At 42.7% G+C, this 17,451-nt stretch overlaps 4 protein-coding genes across 4 annotated transcripts; 2 read left to right on the plus strand and 2 right to left on the minus strand.

The window, feature by feature from the left end:
* Positions 1–432: 432 nt before the first annotated feature.
* Positions 433–1,884, plus strand: FSST1_011002 (uncharacterized protein; the record flags this gene model as incomplete). The annotated part of the gene is made up of 1 exon (XM_083234092.1): positions 433–1,884. The coding sequence occupies one exon, from the start codon at positions 433–435 to the stop codon at positions 1,882–1,884; it is 1,452 nt and encodes a 483-aa protein (XP_083080698.1).
* Positions 1,885–3,876: 1,992 nt separating this feature from the next.
* On the plus strand, positions 3,877–5,274 carry FSST1_011003 (uncharacterized protein; the record flags this gene model as incomplete). The annotated part of the gene is made up of 4 exons (XM_083234093.1): positions 3,877–4,146; positions 4,195–4,419; positions 4,469–5,069; positions 5,120–5,274. The coding sequence occupies 4 exons, from the start codon at positions 3,877–3,879 to the stop codon at positions 5,272–5,274; spliced, it is 1,251 nt and encodes a 416-aa protein (XP_083080699.1).
* A 421-nt stretch (positions 5,275–5,695) lies between these two features.
* Positions 5,696–7,518, minus strand: FSST1_011004 (general substrate transporter; the record flags this gene model as incomplete). Its single annotated transcript, XM_083234094.1, has 4 exons — positions 5,696–6,343; positions 6,403–6,842; positions 6,892–7,038; positions 7,092–7,518. 4 exons carry the CDS (start codon positions 7,516–7,518, stop codon positions 5,696–5,698), a joined length of 1,662 nt encoding a protein of 553 aa, XP_083080700.1.
* Positions 7,519–13,461: 5,943 nt separating this feature from the next.
* Positions 13,462–16,436, minus strand: FSST1_011005 (P-loop containing nucleoside triphosphate hydrolase protein; the record flags this gene model as incomplete). Its single annotated transcript, XM_083234095.1, has 3 exons — positions 13,462–14,899; positions 14,954–16,133; positions 16,187–16,436. The coding sequence occupies 3 exons, from the start codon at positions 16,434–16,436 to the stop codon at positions 13,462–13,464; spliced, it is 2,868 nt and encodes a 955-aa protein (XP_083080701.1).
* Between the last annotated feature and the right edge of the window lie 1,015 nt (positions 16,437–17,451).

The following is a 17,451-nucleotide window of genomic DNA, read 5'->3' on the forward strand; positions in this document are numbered from 1 at the left end:
TATTTGCTTGGCTCTTCTCAGCGCAGTCCCCTTCCTGTCTTCAGGTATCAAGTTGGCTGTCCCTGGCCTGGCCCGCTCCGTGAAGGGAGGACACCACTCCTGTCCTTGTTCTATTGCCAATGTCTTTCTATCATGGGCCTTCTACGTTTGAACATCATCTTGTGCCGTAAGTATCGCTTCTACACTTGGCAATAATCCTCCTCAAACGTCTTCCCTTTCAATAATAGTGGCATTGCCCTATGTTCAGTTTGAAGATGCTTAGAGCGACCATGTATAAATATGGACGACTGTCGCCTGACAGAATCAATTCTCATCATCACCAACACTTCTCCATCAGTTTCCTCTATCTTCTCTTACCTTCTCTTCGATCAGTGATTGATCCGTCAATATCAACTCCTCGGTTCGACTTTTCTTCTGATACTCCACCTCAAGATGGTTCGTTTTACTCCGTTGGCAGCTCTGGCTTTAGTGCCTGTTGCTCAAGCACGATTCGACTGGCTGTATGCACGAGACACCATTGCGCAGTGCCCCCCGTGCACCATGGAGGGCGAGCCTCAACAATGTTCTCATACGGTAACAGTTACCGAACCAGCTGGGGCTTACGAGACGGTCACTCTCTATGATCCCAAGGGCTCTTATCACACAGTCACATTCACAGAGTACGGCCAGCCTGGCAAGACTGTCACTATCACTCAGAACTATCAGGAGCCTGTGACCAGGGTTGTATACGTCAGTCAAGGTGAAACTCTCAACCCCCCCAAGGAGACTGTTACCGTTACTGCCCCCGGCAAGGTTGTTACCGTTACAAAGACAGAGACCAGCGAGCATGTTGTCACCAAACAGGTGAACGTGTATGCCGGCCCTGACAACTCGAACGGCAACGGATACAACCCCGGTCCCAAGACAGTAGCCATCAGTAACGGCTATCCCGCCCCCAGTGCTGGCTCCCCTGGCTATGATGGGGAAATTGTCACCAAGATTGTCGGGGATGGCGATAACGTTAAATACCCAAACGACGCTCACACTGTCACCGTTATCGACGACGGCAAGGTCAAGACTTTGACATACACGGACGATCACTACAACACGATTATCAAGACTGTTACGCAAGACGACGGTGAGGAAAAGGTCGTCACCGTCACAGCTAGAGATGACTACGAGGTCGTCAACACTGTGACTTTAAAGGATGGAAAGAAGATCATCAAGACTGTCACTGCCGAGAACACGAACAACTATGTCGTCACCAAGACCACCCACGAAGATGGCAAGTACCACACCGTCATTGTCAAGCCAGAGCCGACCGTCAGTACTATCACTAAAGATAACGGCGATTACGTTACCACTATTGTCGAAACTCCTCACACATATACCTTGACCGCTCCTATCCGTTATGGATCGCCCAGCCTGACTGACGATGACTGCGAGACTATCACAAGGACTGCAACCTACACAGGCCAGCCCGAAGTTGAGATCATCGTTTACGATCCTGAGTCTGGTGATTCCACCTGTACAAAGGAAGACGGTCAACCCTGTCGTCCTGACTACGAGAACGACAAGACTGGTTATGATGACAATGGCAAGGACCAGGAGGGTGATGACAGCAAGGGTCAATATGAGGTTCCTGCGTACACCAAGGTTCAGAGTGGCAGTGACGGCTACAACTCAAACGTCCCCGTCTACACCAAGATCCACACTTACGGCAATGGCGACACCTACACCGAGGTCTATGGTGCTGATCCAACAGGATGCGAATCATTTGCCGTCTCCACCAGCATAGCAACCGTTTACAACACCGTGGTGGTGACTGTTGAGCCTTCAAGTACTCTGGCTGCCGACAACCGAGTGCCAAAGAAAGCTCGTTCATCTCTCTCCGTTTGGTGGTGATTCTTGACAGTTGGATATGATGTATTTCTTTGGGTGACAAAAATCGAGAGGGAGTTTTTATTGGGATGATATCAGAGACGTACCAGTGGGGGATTTTAATATGGGGCTGTAATTAGTATTAGAGGAAGTAATTATGTTTTTCGTAGCAATCAAGTCTAATGAGTTCTATCAATATTATATCGGGCGGTTCAGAGTGAATAGTCTTGAAGTCTTGAGTCTAAAATTTACGAAGGCAAATTGGAGGTTTGGAAGTGTTGGAAAAGTTGACTGCCACAAAACAATTACAGTAGTTTAACTTTTGACTCTAATGATATCAAATCACCGAGGTATAAAAATCCCACCCATGTTAGAGACCAATATGTCTTCATACTCCGTTAATGCTGCAAATCGAGTTATAGTATTTTGAGAGGAGACTAAAAAAACTAGCGATTTACCCTAGATGCATCATCTTATTTGACACATTTGCTTAGGTACTGTAAGTCACTTAGACGGGCAGACTACAGACATCCAATAAATCTTCTAAATTGAAAGTGTCTGGAATGGTGGCTTGGTTTAAAGTCTCAATTCTGGGACACCTGAGACCAGAAGCGTGTACTTAGTGGCTTCTTGATTTAATAGTTCTGAAAAGTGGTCATCATTGGACACTTGACAATCAAAAGTCAACAGCACAGTTCTCCAAGTCGATTTATTATGACGTTACCAATTCAAATCCGAGTTGATCGGGCATTGCTATATTCTTGCACAGAGCGGATGAGTGCAAGGCATCACGATCTTCTACTAGCTCATGGGAATTGTTACCATCATGACATACGCAACTCTTTACTAAATCCATTCTACATGTGCCGAAATAGAACAAGAAGTGAAATCTGGTATGTGCACAAGTTCCGGAAAGACAATCGTCACTACTTGCGTTAGCCAGTAACCTCGATGCCGAGTAACACGAGTTGTTGAGATACAGTGATCGAGTCTTTGTAACACTTGACGGGTTACCTTCCGCAGATTCGACATACGCGTGGTCACAAGCGCGCTGCTTTCATCCCTTTGAATCGAAATCGCCCCGCTGCGCCGTCTCTCGGATTTCAAATCGTGTCTCAAAAGACCGGGTCAGAATGTCTCGGACTTATCTCGACCGAGATAACCAGCCACCAGCGACTGTCTTAGTCCTTTGGCTTTTCAGTTTGTGTCTCATTGGCCATTGTTACATCTTCAGAAGACTTACTTAATAAGTGTTATATACTGTTGTATTGGCAATACCATCCTTATCAGGATTTAGCCTGAAGATACGATGGCTTCAGAAATCCTACTACTGGTGGACTTCGCGAGACGTGCAAACCCATTAAAAGCTTCTGCCGCAATTCTTCTCACCCACATTACCGTTTCCGGATTGCCATGTCGGATCGACGGCCCTAGCGACATCAGATACAGGGGGGCTCCTTGTGTCTAGACTGTCCGTTGTTCCTGAATGCCAAGACTTGACTATAATAGTATGAGGCGTATGGCTTTAGGACGGTTGCATGCATCTGGCGATAACTTTCAATGACGGCCGTGCCGGCACTCCGTGTATCGTTAAGAAGAAACCGACTCCATTAGGACAAGAGCCGTTTGTGCTTGTTTTGTCGTCATCAAAGGCGTCACACATTGGCTCTGGACCTCTCTCGAGTCAGAGGAACTCGACCATTATGGGGTCCGATCTTTACTATAACGGACAGGCTTCTTTGTCTGTTCTCAACTCTTATAAGCTTAATTACCAAAATATCTGCATCCAGTCCTATTTCTTGAACTTGAATGATTGTCGTGCAGAGGCTCATGCCGACTACTTAGGCTTCAAGGGTCCCCCAGTCGAGTGTTCATTACTCGGTGTGTCTCATCATACAGTCAATCGATACAATGAAATCGTCACAGCAACCGGCTGCAGCCCCAAACAACGCATATTGGGCGTTGAACTGCACACGAAGTTATGTCGGGATCTGTGCTGTCGTAGTGATGTTGATGATGTCTACTATGGTTTGGAGACAGACAGACTTTGTAGTCATTCGACTTCACGCCTTTGAACCACAACCGCAACCCCCTACAGCAACACCGGACCCTAAGGAATCCAAACCGCCCAAGACCTCTGCAACACTTCCACGTTTTTGGTCAGCCAATGGAGAGAACATGGACGATCTAGCTCATTGGGAGAAGCCCAAGGGTGTTGAAAAGGTCATGGGACTCGTATTTTACGGACGGCGACAATCTGTCTCAATTTTAGATTGCTATCTCAAGGTAGGTTCCATCTTACCAACACCTGTCTACAGGAACTGATATCGATAGCGAAATCTTGTCAAGAATGGGGGCTTACTTGATGGGGTTATATTCGTGGAACGAACCAAAGACCCTCAGGATCTGGATCTCTTACAAAAGCTCCTAGAGAGCGAAGACATGTACCAAAAGTGGCAGGTTGAGATGTCCGACGACGATAACTTCTCTAGTGGGTTCGGCAATTCTTACGACCGAGTCGAAGACGATGTGATGTATGTCAAGATTGACGACGACATTGTAAGTTCAAGTTAACTCATTCCTGCGCGAGGTGTACTAAAGTATGCAGGTTTTTATGGAAGACAGTGTCATTCCCTCTATTGTCAAGAAAAAGATTGATCATCCCGAGTACTATATTGTCTCGGCAAATGTCATCAATCAGCCGCTACTAAGCTGGGTGCATTGGAATATAGGAGCTATTAGGCCTTATCTTCCAGAGGTTGACACTTCAGGTAAGGCTGTGCCTTTCGCCGCGTCTGATCCGTCGAATGAGGAATGGAGCTCGTTGCATCTTCCCCCGTGGAACGGACCCGAGTCCTTCTCCATTCAAGAATGGGACCCTGAAGGCATCAAGCACCGCTGGCTGCCACTCGACAAGGGTGGCGAGGATCATGTACTTGACACAACTCCCATTGAAGCCACCGAGTACGACCCCATGGGCCGTGGCTGGACCGAGTGGACAATCGGTGCACAAGAACACTTTAGCTTCTTTGAGAATCTTGTGAAGAATAAGTTATCCGCTTACAAGTTCGACACATGGGACTTTCAGTACGAGAGAATGGGAATTCAATTCGTTGCTTTGCTGGGCCGAGATATCAATCGTGCCAAGCCGATCGAGGCAGATGATGAGAACCATTTCTCATGCAATATGCCACGAATTCTCGGAAGACGTAAGTAGACACTGTAAAAGAGAGCCGGATACTTCTGACGATGTTTATAGATGCCGTAGCCGATGGACGAGGTGTTGTTGCTCATTACAGCTTCGGAAGTCAGCGCGCCGGTATGGATCAAACCGATGTCCTCGATCGATACAGATCTTTTGCGAGCAATCATATATGTGCTGAACCTATCCTATGGACACCGGAGGAGGGCTGAACTTCATCAAATCCATCATTTGTTTTTCTTTTGTACATAACTGTAGATAAAGGTCAGGTTCCAGAAGCCTAGCAGGCGACATAAATTCATTGGATATGTAAGGCGTGGAGTTTAGGATGATACATACATGGTCAAAAGGCAGGTCCATACAATCAACCAACATGCCTAAACATGCACAGGTCAAGGGAAACAATGATGTAGAGAAGAAAAGGTAATATAAAGCTTATAGAAAACCTATTGACGATTGAGAAATATGTTTTTGCTTGTTTCTGGCCTTTAATTTCGTCAAGGTGCCATCCACCGTTATCACATCAGAACACGCTTGCTAAAAAAACAATATAGTCAAAAATCACAGAGGCTAGCTGAAGCCAAAGAACCAAGTCGAGCATACCCAAATTGGTAAAGACTACGCGAGATTGACTTATGCAGCCGTCTTGGAGGGGTAGTCAGTGATCGACTCGTGTCGGACAATAGCAGTCTCTTTCTCAACCTGGGCGAGATCGATGTGGGCAACAGCATCATCACCGTCAAAGATACGGGCAATTTCCTCAAGAGTAGGGCCCTTGGTCTCGATGTAGAAGTACCAAACGAAGATAAGCTCACAGAAATCCCAGAGAGTGTAAAAGAGCATGAAGTTCCAGTGGTTAGGGAAGTTGTTCCATGCAAGCTTGTTGGTCTGGTTTCCAATGGCGAGGATGGCCTGGACGGTGATGTTCATGATCATCATACCCTTGGCACGGAGGTGGAAAGGAAGAACCTCTAGGGCATAAGCGACGAGGAGACCAGAGAAACCAATGTCGTAGAAGATACCGAATATCCAAACAGCGGCGATCTGAGCATAACCGGCGCCTGTGTTGGAGTACGCGACACCACCGTCAGGCTCAGCTTCCGTGGCAGGAGTAGCGTATTCCGAGTTCTCGTAGACACCACCAGTGATGGTCCAGAGGAAGAAACCGAAAACCATACCAGAGATAGCAGTAAGGAAGAGGGGGCGACGTCCGACCTTGTCCACAGTGAAGGCAGCACCAATGGAGATGATCAAATCGAGAATTGTCTTGCCAGCGGACAGCTAAAAGGAAAGGACTAGTCAGTAAAGAAATGATTGGGTGCCTCCATAGATAGACTTACAGCAAGCTTTTGGCCTTGTTTCTTGATGCCAGCACCTTCATATATAATATCCATGTAATTGGAGAAGATAGCGTTTCCGGAATATTGAGAGATGATACCAAGGGAAATGATAATGGCAAGACGCCACCTGTTACCCCGGGTCTTGAAAAAATCGATGTAGCGAGCAGACTTGGTGGAGTTATCGGCCGAGATGGTTTCCTTGATCTCACGGTACTGGAACTGAACGGTGGCGTTGTTCTCGTCACCACCAGCATGATGCTTAGCCAAAACAGCGAGAGCCTCCTCGGGTCTGTCCTTGTTGATGAGGAATCGAGGTGACTCAGGGACCCACCAGATACCACAAAGCTGGATGATGGAGGGAACTGCTTGAATAAAAGTGATGGATCGCCATGACCAGTCACCATTGATGGATGCAGTACCCCAACCAACAACGGAAACGACTGTGATTTGTTAGCGATTACTATGACTGTTAGATGAAAGGCCACTCACTTAGAGAACCCAAGTTCCAGAGACAATTGTAGACAGCAGTAAGAGGACCACGGTGCTGGGGGTGGCAAATCTCGGTAAGAAGCATAGGGGAGGACATCTGAGCCAGGGAGTTACCGAAACCAAGGATGAATCGACCACCCATGTACACTAAAATATTGTTAGTATAGATTTAGGACACATGCGAGTGCTTTGAGACTTACTGCCATAACCATTGCAGAAAGCAGAGACGAAAGCACCAACAATCATGATGACACAGCCAGTCATGATAGTAGGCTTGCGGCCCCAATTATCAGCAAGATAGGGGACAATAAAGAAAGAGATAATGGAACCAATGTTGTACATGTTGATGAGGATTCCAAGCTTGCTTTCGTTCGTGTGCTCGGGGAAGTACTCCTTCCACCTGTCCATCTGCTGGGAAGTGTTGACCATCATACCATCATACCCAGTGGTAGCCGAGGCAATCAGCAGGAAGATGATGAGAAAGTAGAGATTACGAAGATGAGGCTCCTTATACCAGGTGACCTTTGCGAATCTAGGAGCTTCAGCCTGGGCAACCTCGAGAGGGACCCGATCAGTATGGACAGCGGCCTTGGAGCCGATAGGCTGCAGGAACTTTGGCAGAGCCATTGCGAGATGAGAACAATCGATCACCGGCGTATGTGAGTTGACACTGTACTGGCCCAACGAATGGAGTAATGATTCGTCTCGTAAGGAGAGATGAATTAGTGAAGAACAGAAAACCCAGTGTCACCCGGGATTGCACCACTACTTATAAAGATGGCAGCTGAAGTAGGTAGAAGCAGTAACTACCCTGACCAAACGACCCCAGATTAATTAAAAGCTCCTCAGTATGGAACACAAGGCACCGGGAACCCATGGTCAATGGGTGTTGAGTATGCACCAACACAGCGAGGTGGATACTTGGGCCGGGGATGGTGTTAGTACCTAGGATCACTCGCGACGGAAAGACGGCTAAACAACTTAAACTGCCTCGTTTAGGACTTGAGTGGCACATTGAATGCTACCCATCGAAACCTGGGGTAGCCTGGCTTGAGGAGGTAAAAGTGCACGGTGGGTAGATTCGGTAGATCACGTTCAGATATTGCATTGTGGTCCGGGGAAGTCAACCCAAGATGGAGCTATTGAGCGATTCGCACTGCATCATCAGCGGGCCGGACAGGAATACTGATCTTTACCCAATGATAATAGACTGTCACTTTCCCAGCTATATTCAACGCAACTACCAGCAATCTTTATGGCTGGAATTCACAATACTGGGCCGCAGGGTGGCCAATATCGTCCTGTACGTGCCGCTCGTTTGTGACAATTGATCTCCAGTACAACTGATGAGGTGGTCTGATTGACAGGGAAGAGGACACCAAGGAAAAGCACCCTTTCCAACGTTTCAATAATCGTTACTTCAGCAGACGCAGGCAGGCCCTTGACAAAAGCGATCGATGTGGTAACCAATGAGGTTGGGCCCGCTTGACGACTTAGACACGAGTTTTTAGCGTACACCACCCACGATGTTGCTCTGTTTTTCTTATTCGAACGACATATATTATGCGCAATACTGCCAGGTGTTGCGGTTGCGCAAAGCGTAGAGAGCTCCAATCAGTGGCAACAGGCGAGTGGTTCTGGTGCTCAGGACTATGCCGAACTGCATTGTACTGTGCCCAAGTCAGCTGTGATACCCCTGATTCCCAATCTGGCCAACAAGACACAAGTCTAGATTAATTGATGTGACCTTTAATACCCCATGGCCAATATGTGCTGATTATCCCTGCAGTCTATTGCAACCGGGAAAATAGGAATGGTATTATCCGCCAAGCAGGGTTGACATCAACCAGCCCTTGTGCTTAAAACGTGGAGGGTTCTGGGGCCAGACCGGGGAAAGGACCTGGGGTAAACGAACCCCAGAACAAAAACAACAAAGCATGTGTCTTTTAACCTAAGTCGGTTTCACCCTTCACCCTCCATGCTGCGATCTCCTAGGGAGGTTTCAGGGATTGTCCAATAAGATTCCGCCGCAGTTACCTCTGGGAGGAAGAGGCGTACAGCGGAAGGGTAGGATTGTGTTTAGCACGAGGGGACTAAAAACGCCTCTTTCCGGATCTCAGGGCCGATAGAGGGAATCACGCGGCTCTCGTTTGATATGATCAATTTCGCATAACAACTTGGGCTGCGAACCAAACGATATTCGCGATTGTCGGTAGACGTCGGCTGTTGATGTGGTCCAAGAAAACCCAGTGTCTTGGTAAATCTGGAGAAGATGCCCAGAATAACTGAGGGAATCAATCAGATCCTGGCCGTGTTCTGTCTGTAAAGGGGAAGCGAAGGCTCTTGGTACTTGGCAGACCCATAGGATCTTCAGTTACTAGGTCAGAACGAGATTTTCGGTTATCGACAGGACGGGCCAAGGGAAAACGGGTCTCCATATTCATGGTCCCGAAGATGCATTGTGCCATACCCGGATAAAGCGGCGGGTATGGTAAGGGATCGTTTCGCGGTAGAGATCTCGACTGATACAAGCAAGAGAGACGTTAGATTGAAGAAGAATACATAGAACTCCCTAGAATGGCGCACCGCTTACGCGGGATGGATGCCGAGAGACACACTTGCCGTGGTCGGCGATTATTTGCTGACAATATCTCTGACTTGTCACCCCCTGGCGCCATCTGTCCATTTTGAGTGCATCTCATATGACTAGACCGGGCTGGGTAGTACAGCCGTTGTAACCTCAATCTAAAAGGTTAAATGAAAGGTGCACACCATCATCGAGACGCTATGCGAAATACCCGAGAGCAGAGTTAGAAGAAAGGTGGATGCAAGAGACAACCTTTAAGAAGTCCAAGTTCATGATAGAAAATAGCCTAAAAAGAGGAGAGAGAAAGGGCAAGCTGAAAGAGAGAAAGCGGACCAAGTAAGCAAGCTCCATAGAATAGAGTACTCATTAGCTAGCCGGGAGGGGGGGGCAACTAAGTAAGCTTAGTTAGGCATAAAATAGCGAGATATATATAAAAGACCGGGATAGCCAGATATTACTAATTATTATAAATAAGTAACTTTTGCCTATTAAATATATTAAAACCTAAGATATAAATTAATATAATTTACCCTATTTAAATTTAAATTTAATATACCTTTATTAATTAACTTAAAAGCTATTTAAGCTATTATTTTTTTATATATTAAATATACTTAAGCCTTTAGTTATAATACTATTAATAGCCTTAAATGCCTTTTAAGCCTTTAGGCTATTATAAATTAATTCTTTAGCTTTTTATATATATATATATTACTTATATTATAAAGAGACTTAAAGTAGCTAATACTTTTAATTTTAAAGTACTTATAAATTTAAAGAAAGGCTATTTATATATATTAATAGAAAAAGAAAAGGATATAATAATAGGTTATATAGTTTAAATATATAAATTAGACTTATTTATTATAAAATAAGAAATTAAAAATACTATAAATACCTTATAAAGCTATTATAACCTAGAGGTATAGCCTATAAGTAAGATATAATATAAGTACTTTTATAATAATTATTTAAAGCTTATAAAGTTAATATTAAAGGCTTATAAAGTATTATATATAGAATATAAAGCTATTAATATAGAAAATATAAAGGAGTAATTTAAATGCTTAAATAATTAATATATACTAGCGTTAATAATATAATAATAGCTTATAATATTAATACTTTAAAGACTTAAAATACTAATAAAGTAAGTATTAAAGTTAATATAATATAGAATAAGCTAAAGTGCCTTATTATATATATTAAGAAGAAAGTATATATTAAAGTATATTCTCTAGAAGATTATAAGACCTATATAGTTATTAGTAGTAATAATACTATTAAAGTAATAATTTCTCTTTAGTTAATCTTTAAGGCTTTTTTAATACTTAAATAGGCATTTATTAATATAGATCTTAATATATAGTTTATATAGTTAAATTTAAGATTCTTTAATATAATAATAATTCTTAAGTAAATAAAGCACTTTAATAAGGTATTTAAAGAGAAATTTACTATTATATAGAATTATTAGCTTAACTTTAAAAAGTAATTTAAATATAATAAATACCTTTAAGATAAAACTAATTGCCTTATTACTTATAATATACTGCTAAATTTAATATTAAAGGAAAAGTTAGATTTTATATAGTAATTACTTATTATTAATAGGTTCTTAGGCTATAGTGCCTTTAAATTTAAAGAATATATAATAAAATTTAATATTCTTATAGTATTTCTTTCTCCTTATTTAATATATATCTTATAGCTAATAGATTTATATATATTTTAATAGATAAAGGAGGTATATTAAAGGAAGCTTTATAATATATTAAAGAGAGGAAATTTAACCTTTAGCTATTATATCTTTATAAGAGCTTTTTAAGTAAATACCTAAGGAATTAGCTTCCTTTAAAAAAGGCCTTTTTTTATATTAAATCTAAGAGATCTTTAATAAAGGCTTTATAGCTATATATATTATTAAAGGCTTTTAAAAGTCTAGTATTTTCCCTTATATAAATTAACTAGCAATAGAATACCTTCTAAGAAAATAACTATAGAAAAAAAAGATCTTTAAACCTACTTATTTCTTACTTTTCCTTAATAATATATAATTTTATATTGCTTTTAATACTACTAAGAATATTAATAAGTATTATTATAAAGTCTTTAGCTCTTTAATATATTAAAGACTTTAATATATATAGAAGATTATTTATAAAGCTATATTACTTAAAGATTATATAGAGAAATATATAATAGACTATAAAGGTTATATTAATAAGCAGTATTATAAGAAAAAGTATAGGCAATAAGCTAAGACTATTTTTAATCTTATTCTAGTAATATTACTATAAGATCTTTAAGATTAGTAAGAAGAGGTTATTACTAATAACTATAGTAAAATAAAAATATAGGATTTATAATTTATTTACTTTATTACTATTTAAGAGATAAAGTATTTAAAATTAAAGTAATAAAAAAATAAAGAAGTTATTATTAATAGTATTATAAAGAATCTATAGTTTAAGAAATAGCTTAAGTATATAAGGAAATTATATAACTATATATTTATAAATATATAGTAATTTAAAATAATTAAATTACTTAATAAAAAGATTAATAGGTTTATAATAAATATATAACTGCTTAATAAAATATATAAATCTATTTATTAAGTATAATTTATATTAAAGCCTTTAATATAATAAACTTTATAATATTTCCTTATAATAATAATAATATTAACTTTATATTTATATAAATATTAAAGTATAAAGATATTAATAGTAAAGTTAATATACCTTTATTATTACCTTATTTATTTAATTATAAAAGCCTTAGCCTTTTATTTCTCTTATTATCTTACTTATATTAATATTATATATATTTTTAAAAGTTATTTTATAATTTTATTAAAAAAGGAAAAATTATAATAAAAAGAAATCTTATTAATAAAAGAAATATATATATATTAAGATTTATAGAGAAATTAATTCCTTTAGCTATAATACTTTAAGAGTCTATACTATTACTTTCTTTACTTTAAAATAGTTAATATAAGTTAATATATTATAAGAGGCTTTAAATTAAGCTTTCCCTTTAATTTAAGCCTATTTTAACTTAATTTAAGTATTAATTTATTAATTTTAATAACTTTTAAGTGCATTTTGCATATATCCGGATATCCCGGTCTTTTATGCATATCCTGCTATTTTATGCCTAACTAAGCTTACTTAGTTGCCTCCCCCTCCCGGCTAGCCAACGAGTAAAATTTAGAGTCGAGACCTCCCACACAACCTGTAACGGGTAGTCCCCGCCTTCATTGCCTGCCACGAGGCAAGACACCTGCGTTAGCCTACCTCTTAGCTTTTGAGGTCTTACACCCTTCAAACCGCAGTTCCAAGACATCATCTTTTGATTCTTTTAGTCAGTTCGTCGTCTGCGGCCGGCAATTTCACGTTATTACAATGATTGGTTTACTTGTTGGTTAGGAAGTCTAGACCAATCGCATCAATCTAGCCTGCTGCTGTCTACCCATCAATAACTTCCCGGATATTGAGATTCCGGGGTAATGAATGTAGTTCATATTTGTTCTGGTTGCCTGCATTCGATTCGTCCCCGTTTTGATGAGCAAGAGTTTTGCAAACTTCATGTCTTAAAGCAGATGTTATTTTCTTTATACACGGCCTTCATTGACGGCAATTTGCTTGCTCCAAATAACCGGCTAGAGTGAAATCACCGAGCTCTCTCAATTGGCCTCCCCTAACAGTAGTGAACTAATTGGTTGACATGAACGTGCCGTTGGTTCATACGCTTCCAAACTCCAGGGCAACCATCGACTCGACAATCAATACTTTTCCCTTCCATACCAGGCAACATAACAAAGAAAACAACAACAATCACGACACGACACGACCCTTTCCTAAATAAAACATCTCGCCAATATGTGTCGTAGCAAACAACATCCATCAGCAGCAAGTTTGACAAATTTTCCGTCAAATCATGTCGAAGAACCCTTCACATAACAACAGAAACTTTCAGACCTCTTCGGCTGGATCGAGAGCACCGCTCATAAGGGGAAGATCAGCCATGCTATGGTCGTCAAGGTCCTCTTCTGAAATAGTGCTGCTTCCAGCTCCGCGTTCCAACTCCTCGATGCTGTCCAGTGCCCTGACGAACTTTTCGCGTTCTCCCCTAAGCACCCCTCGCTTTGCTGCTGTGTTCGGGTCTTCTTCCATAAGCCTCTCGTAGACACTCTGGGAGTCAGCCCCACAAAGACCAAGTTTTCGGTCGAGATGGTAAGGAAGTTGCCGCTGTATATGCGGTATCATACCATTTGTGATATGTAACGCTATCGCGTCCGCGAACCTCAACGCTGCAAGGCGGTAGTACCCTCTAACGTAAGCTACAACCTCCAGCTCCCGCTCGAAGGAATCAGGTCCAAGCTTAATCATCTCGTTTTCGCGGCGCTTCTCATCAAGCACCCGCTTCTCCTCCGTGAGACTCTCCCAGGGAACAGGAGGGCGACCATCTCCATAACCCGCAGCCTGCATGCGCATTTGGTGGCGGTATCTCGTCAGCAAGATTTGCTCGTCCTTCTGGTATCTGCGGAAAGCTTCCTGGTTGACAGTAAACAGGCCATATGTTTCTAGCCGATAAACAACGCCAAGAGCCCCAATAGTCTCGCGGCGGCGGTCTTCGAGATAGTCTGCCAAAATCTTTTGACACTCCTGATAAATCAATCGTTTGTTTAGCCGGGCAAACGATGCAGCAAGGGCTTTCTCAAGCATAGTGTGCAGCAGACTCATAACATGCTCGAGGAACGCTTTCATTGGCCCTGACCAAGGCTCGATTGCTTCACGGCACATGTCGTTGTATACCTCTTCTGTGATAATGTCTGGAACACCAGCTCTAGTTTTGGCCTTGATCTCATCTCGCACTTGGCGAAGTGTTCTGAACCCTCTCCCAACGTTACTGAAAGGTGTAAAAGGGGGTGGGAATCCTTGCCGGCGCGGGGCTGGGGAGATGGAACCCACACTGGCCCTACTATCCTCAGGCTTCAGCTGCGGACGAGAGGGGGTGCCTGCAGGAGCCTGTTCCATACGCATACGCTTTGAAGGTGTGATAGGAGGTGCCATGGCTCGTCGCTTGCTGGGCGTATTGGGATTTGTGACCGTGACTACCGATCCTGTATCTGACTCATCGTCAGAGATGTCGACGACAGGTATGTCACTACTGTCTTTGAGTGTAAACTTTGGCTTCATGTCTAGAAGACAGTCACGAAAGTTTTCAGGTAGCGGCACGAAGTACTTCGAGAATTCGGAAGGCTTCAACTGTGATCGGGCTAATTCACCAAACTCCATCACGCTGGTCTGGACTTCCAGCTCGACATTGGAAGGCAACTCTGGCAGCTTGCTAAGTTGTTCGACAATGTTATTTAGGTGTTGCTTGAGTGTTTGCTTGATTCGAGGTAGACTTTTTGCTATATGTTAGCTTATTGCTTAGTAAACACACAGTCACTGAACACACCTTTTTGCGAATTCTTGACCGAGCTTTTCTGATAAGAATGCTTTTAACTTCTCAACTCCACAGCGATCGGAGAAGTCGTGAAAGGTGGCAGGCCATCGCTCCATAGAGTGTTCAACGAAAACTACCTCTTCCCATTGTTTGAGTTCATCCAGGTCTTTCCCTTGAGGCCGGGAAGTTATGAAATAGCCTAAGCCAGTGATGTGAGCCTGTCCTCTCATGATGGCGAGCCACTGTTCATGGTTGCCACCCTCTGGGATCAGGTCGGCCTTTGTTAATACACCGATTGTCCGGTTAAGAGCACCAAGTCTGCGAACTAAACCGAAGGTTGATGAGTTTTCGGCGTCGCTATTCATAGGCATAGAACACATGATGATGGCAGAGGGGTGTTGAATGTACTCCCTGGACAGATTTCTCACAACACTGACCAAATAATCGTCACTCGCATCGGCAGGGTTCTGGAAAATCCCAGGCATGTCGTAGAAGGACAGGTCAGGGAGCTCAGGTCCCTTGATTTCAAGAGCAACAATATTGGGCGAAAACTTGGCCGCAACAGTTTCAGACGCCGCTTCGATGGGAGTGTTGACAGCGATGGAGCCAGAGCCTGGAACGAACAGCTCGGGACTCTTGTCGTCGTTGAGAATGGCAATTTGCGCCCAACGAAGAACATCCTCGATTTCGCCATGATCAACCATGGTCTTGAATTCGTGGATGACAGTCGGTTGCTTGCGCCATGGGAAGAAGGGGTCGTTGTTGGTGACATCACTCTCAGAGATTCGACCACTAGGCGGAGGCCGATAAGAATATTCCTTGCGTAGCCATACCCGACAAGATGGGTCATGGCTTCTTGAGACTCGGATGTGAAGGGGGCAGCGTGTACAAGTACCCTCACTTCGTGGAAGCTCTAGGTTGGCGAGACCTGACATGAGACTGGATTTGCCGGCAGACTGATCGCCGACGAGCACGAGTTCGGGGAGTGGAACATCGTGAGATACCCCCAGCTGTTGGAGTTCACCCAGTGTGTCGTTACAGGCTTTCAGTTTCTTTCCGATGTCCTGGAAAGAAGTTTGAAAGAAGCTTCCGTCAGCTGGGATGCTGGTTGGGCTCTCAGCCGCAGCGATAGGTCGCATCCTCAGTTCTCTAAGGAGAGGCTCAGGCTCAGTGGTGCGTTCACTTGGAGTCGCTTCGGGGATATGGTTAGCATATACCGATTGTGAGTGGAGACCAGATACCTACGAGCATCCGATCTACCATGTCTGTAAAAGGCCTGGTCAGGAGGAATGTGGTTTGTGCTACCGCCGTAGCTCGACGCAGCTGAAGGAGCAGGAGGGTCGCCAAAATTGGAGGCTACTGATTCTGGGTAAGAGTTGTTGGCAGAAGAATCGGGATCTGGTTTGATAAAGTGGTTGTGACTCCTAGGTCCTCGACGCCTTGTTGGGTGATGCATTGTGCTGGAGGAATGATTGTGGTTGGTGCGCGAAGACATTATCGCAGTGATGGACAGCTGTCGTACAATATACAAATTTTATAGCGCCGTATAAACAAACATAGAAAATAATTGAAGTGAAATGGACAAATGAATGAGTGTATGCCTGTTTCTTAGGGGAATGAATAGGTCTGTAGATGTGTTTACTTTAATAAATGGTGAAAGAGTCGGCTCCTAGAAATGAGTGAATTGGGACAGATATTATGAGAAAAATGATGTATAATCCGTATAAAATGAGAGATGAAGTTAATGATTCTGACAGATGAGAAGTGGTATCACAACATGTCAATACAAAGACAAAGACTGAAAAGAGGTTGAATTGGGGATACTCCAGATATGTTGCAATGCTGCGCGACGATTGGCGGTTGGCTGCCTGGGACATGCTTGCTTCTTTCAGTATTGACGCTACCGTTGCTCTGGGGCAACACGCTGTTTCGATAACGGTTGATAGAGCATGCGGGGTTTGATCAATATTCTAAGTGTCAAAGATTTTTCTATTGATATTAAAGTTATACGGGAGTATCTACACATAACTAAAAACTATTTAAGAGTGTTTTTATTATCTCTTGATGGCGTCTTGGATGTTGTCGTCGCGACTGTTCTTGCCCGTCCTAACAGCATTTAATGCTGGGTGGAGTTATTCCCATGAAGCCCCTGTTACTACAGACAAAATAGGAGGTCGGACTACACCTCAGGCAACATTTGTTGTAGTTCTCCTGAACGTCACTTTAAACGTCTCCACAATAGCATAGGCACACCAATCAATTCGGTTCACCCACTCTATTTTAATTTATTAACAAGTGACGTGCCCTGGAACAATACCTGGTTGAATCTGACATCAGTTTCGGTATCAGAATGTGATTGATATACAATCAACCTCTTGAACAAATCACAACGTTAAAGGCGAGAAAATCAATGTCTTCATACTTGGACGAACTCGTGGTAAAAATTATAGGTTGCATATCAGTATTTACTCTGCCACAACCTACTAAGGTCTTATGATAAGCGGTTGATC

The sequence above is a fragment of the Fusarium sambucinum genome, chromosome III (genome assembly GCF_050947815.1).
Source record: "Fusarium sambucinum isolate potato_lamoka chromosome III, whole genome shotgun sequence".
In the NCBI taxonomy this organism is placed as follows: domain Eukaryota; kingdom Fungi; phylum Ascomycota; class Sordariomycetes; order Hypocreales; family Nectriaceae; genus Fusarium; species Fusarium sambucinum.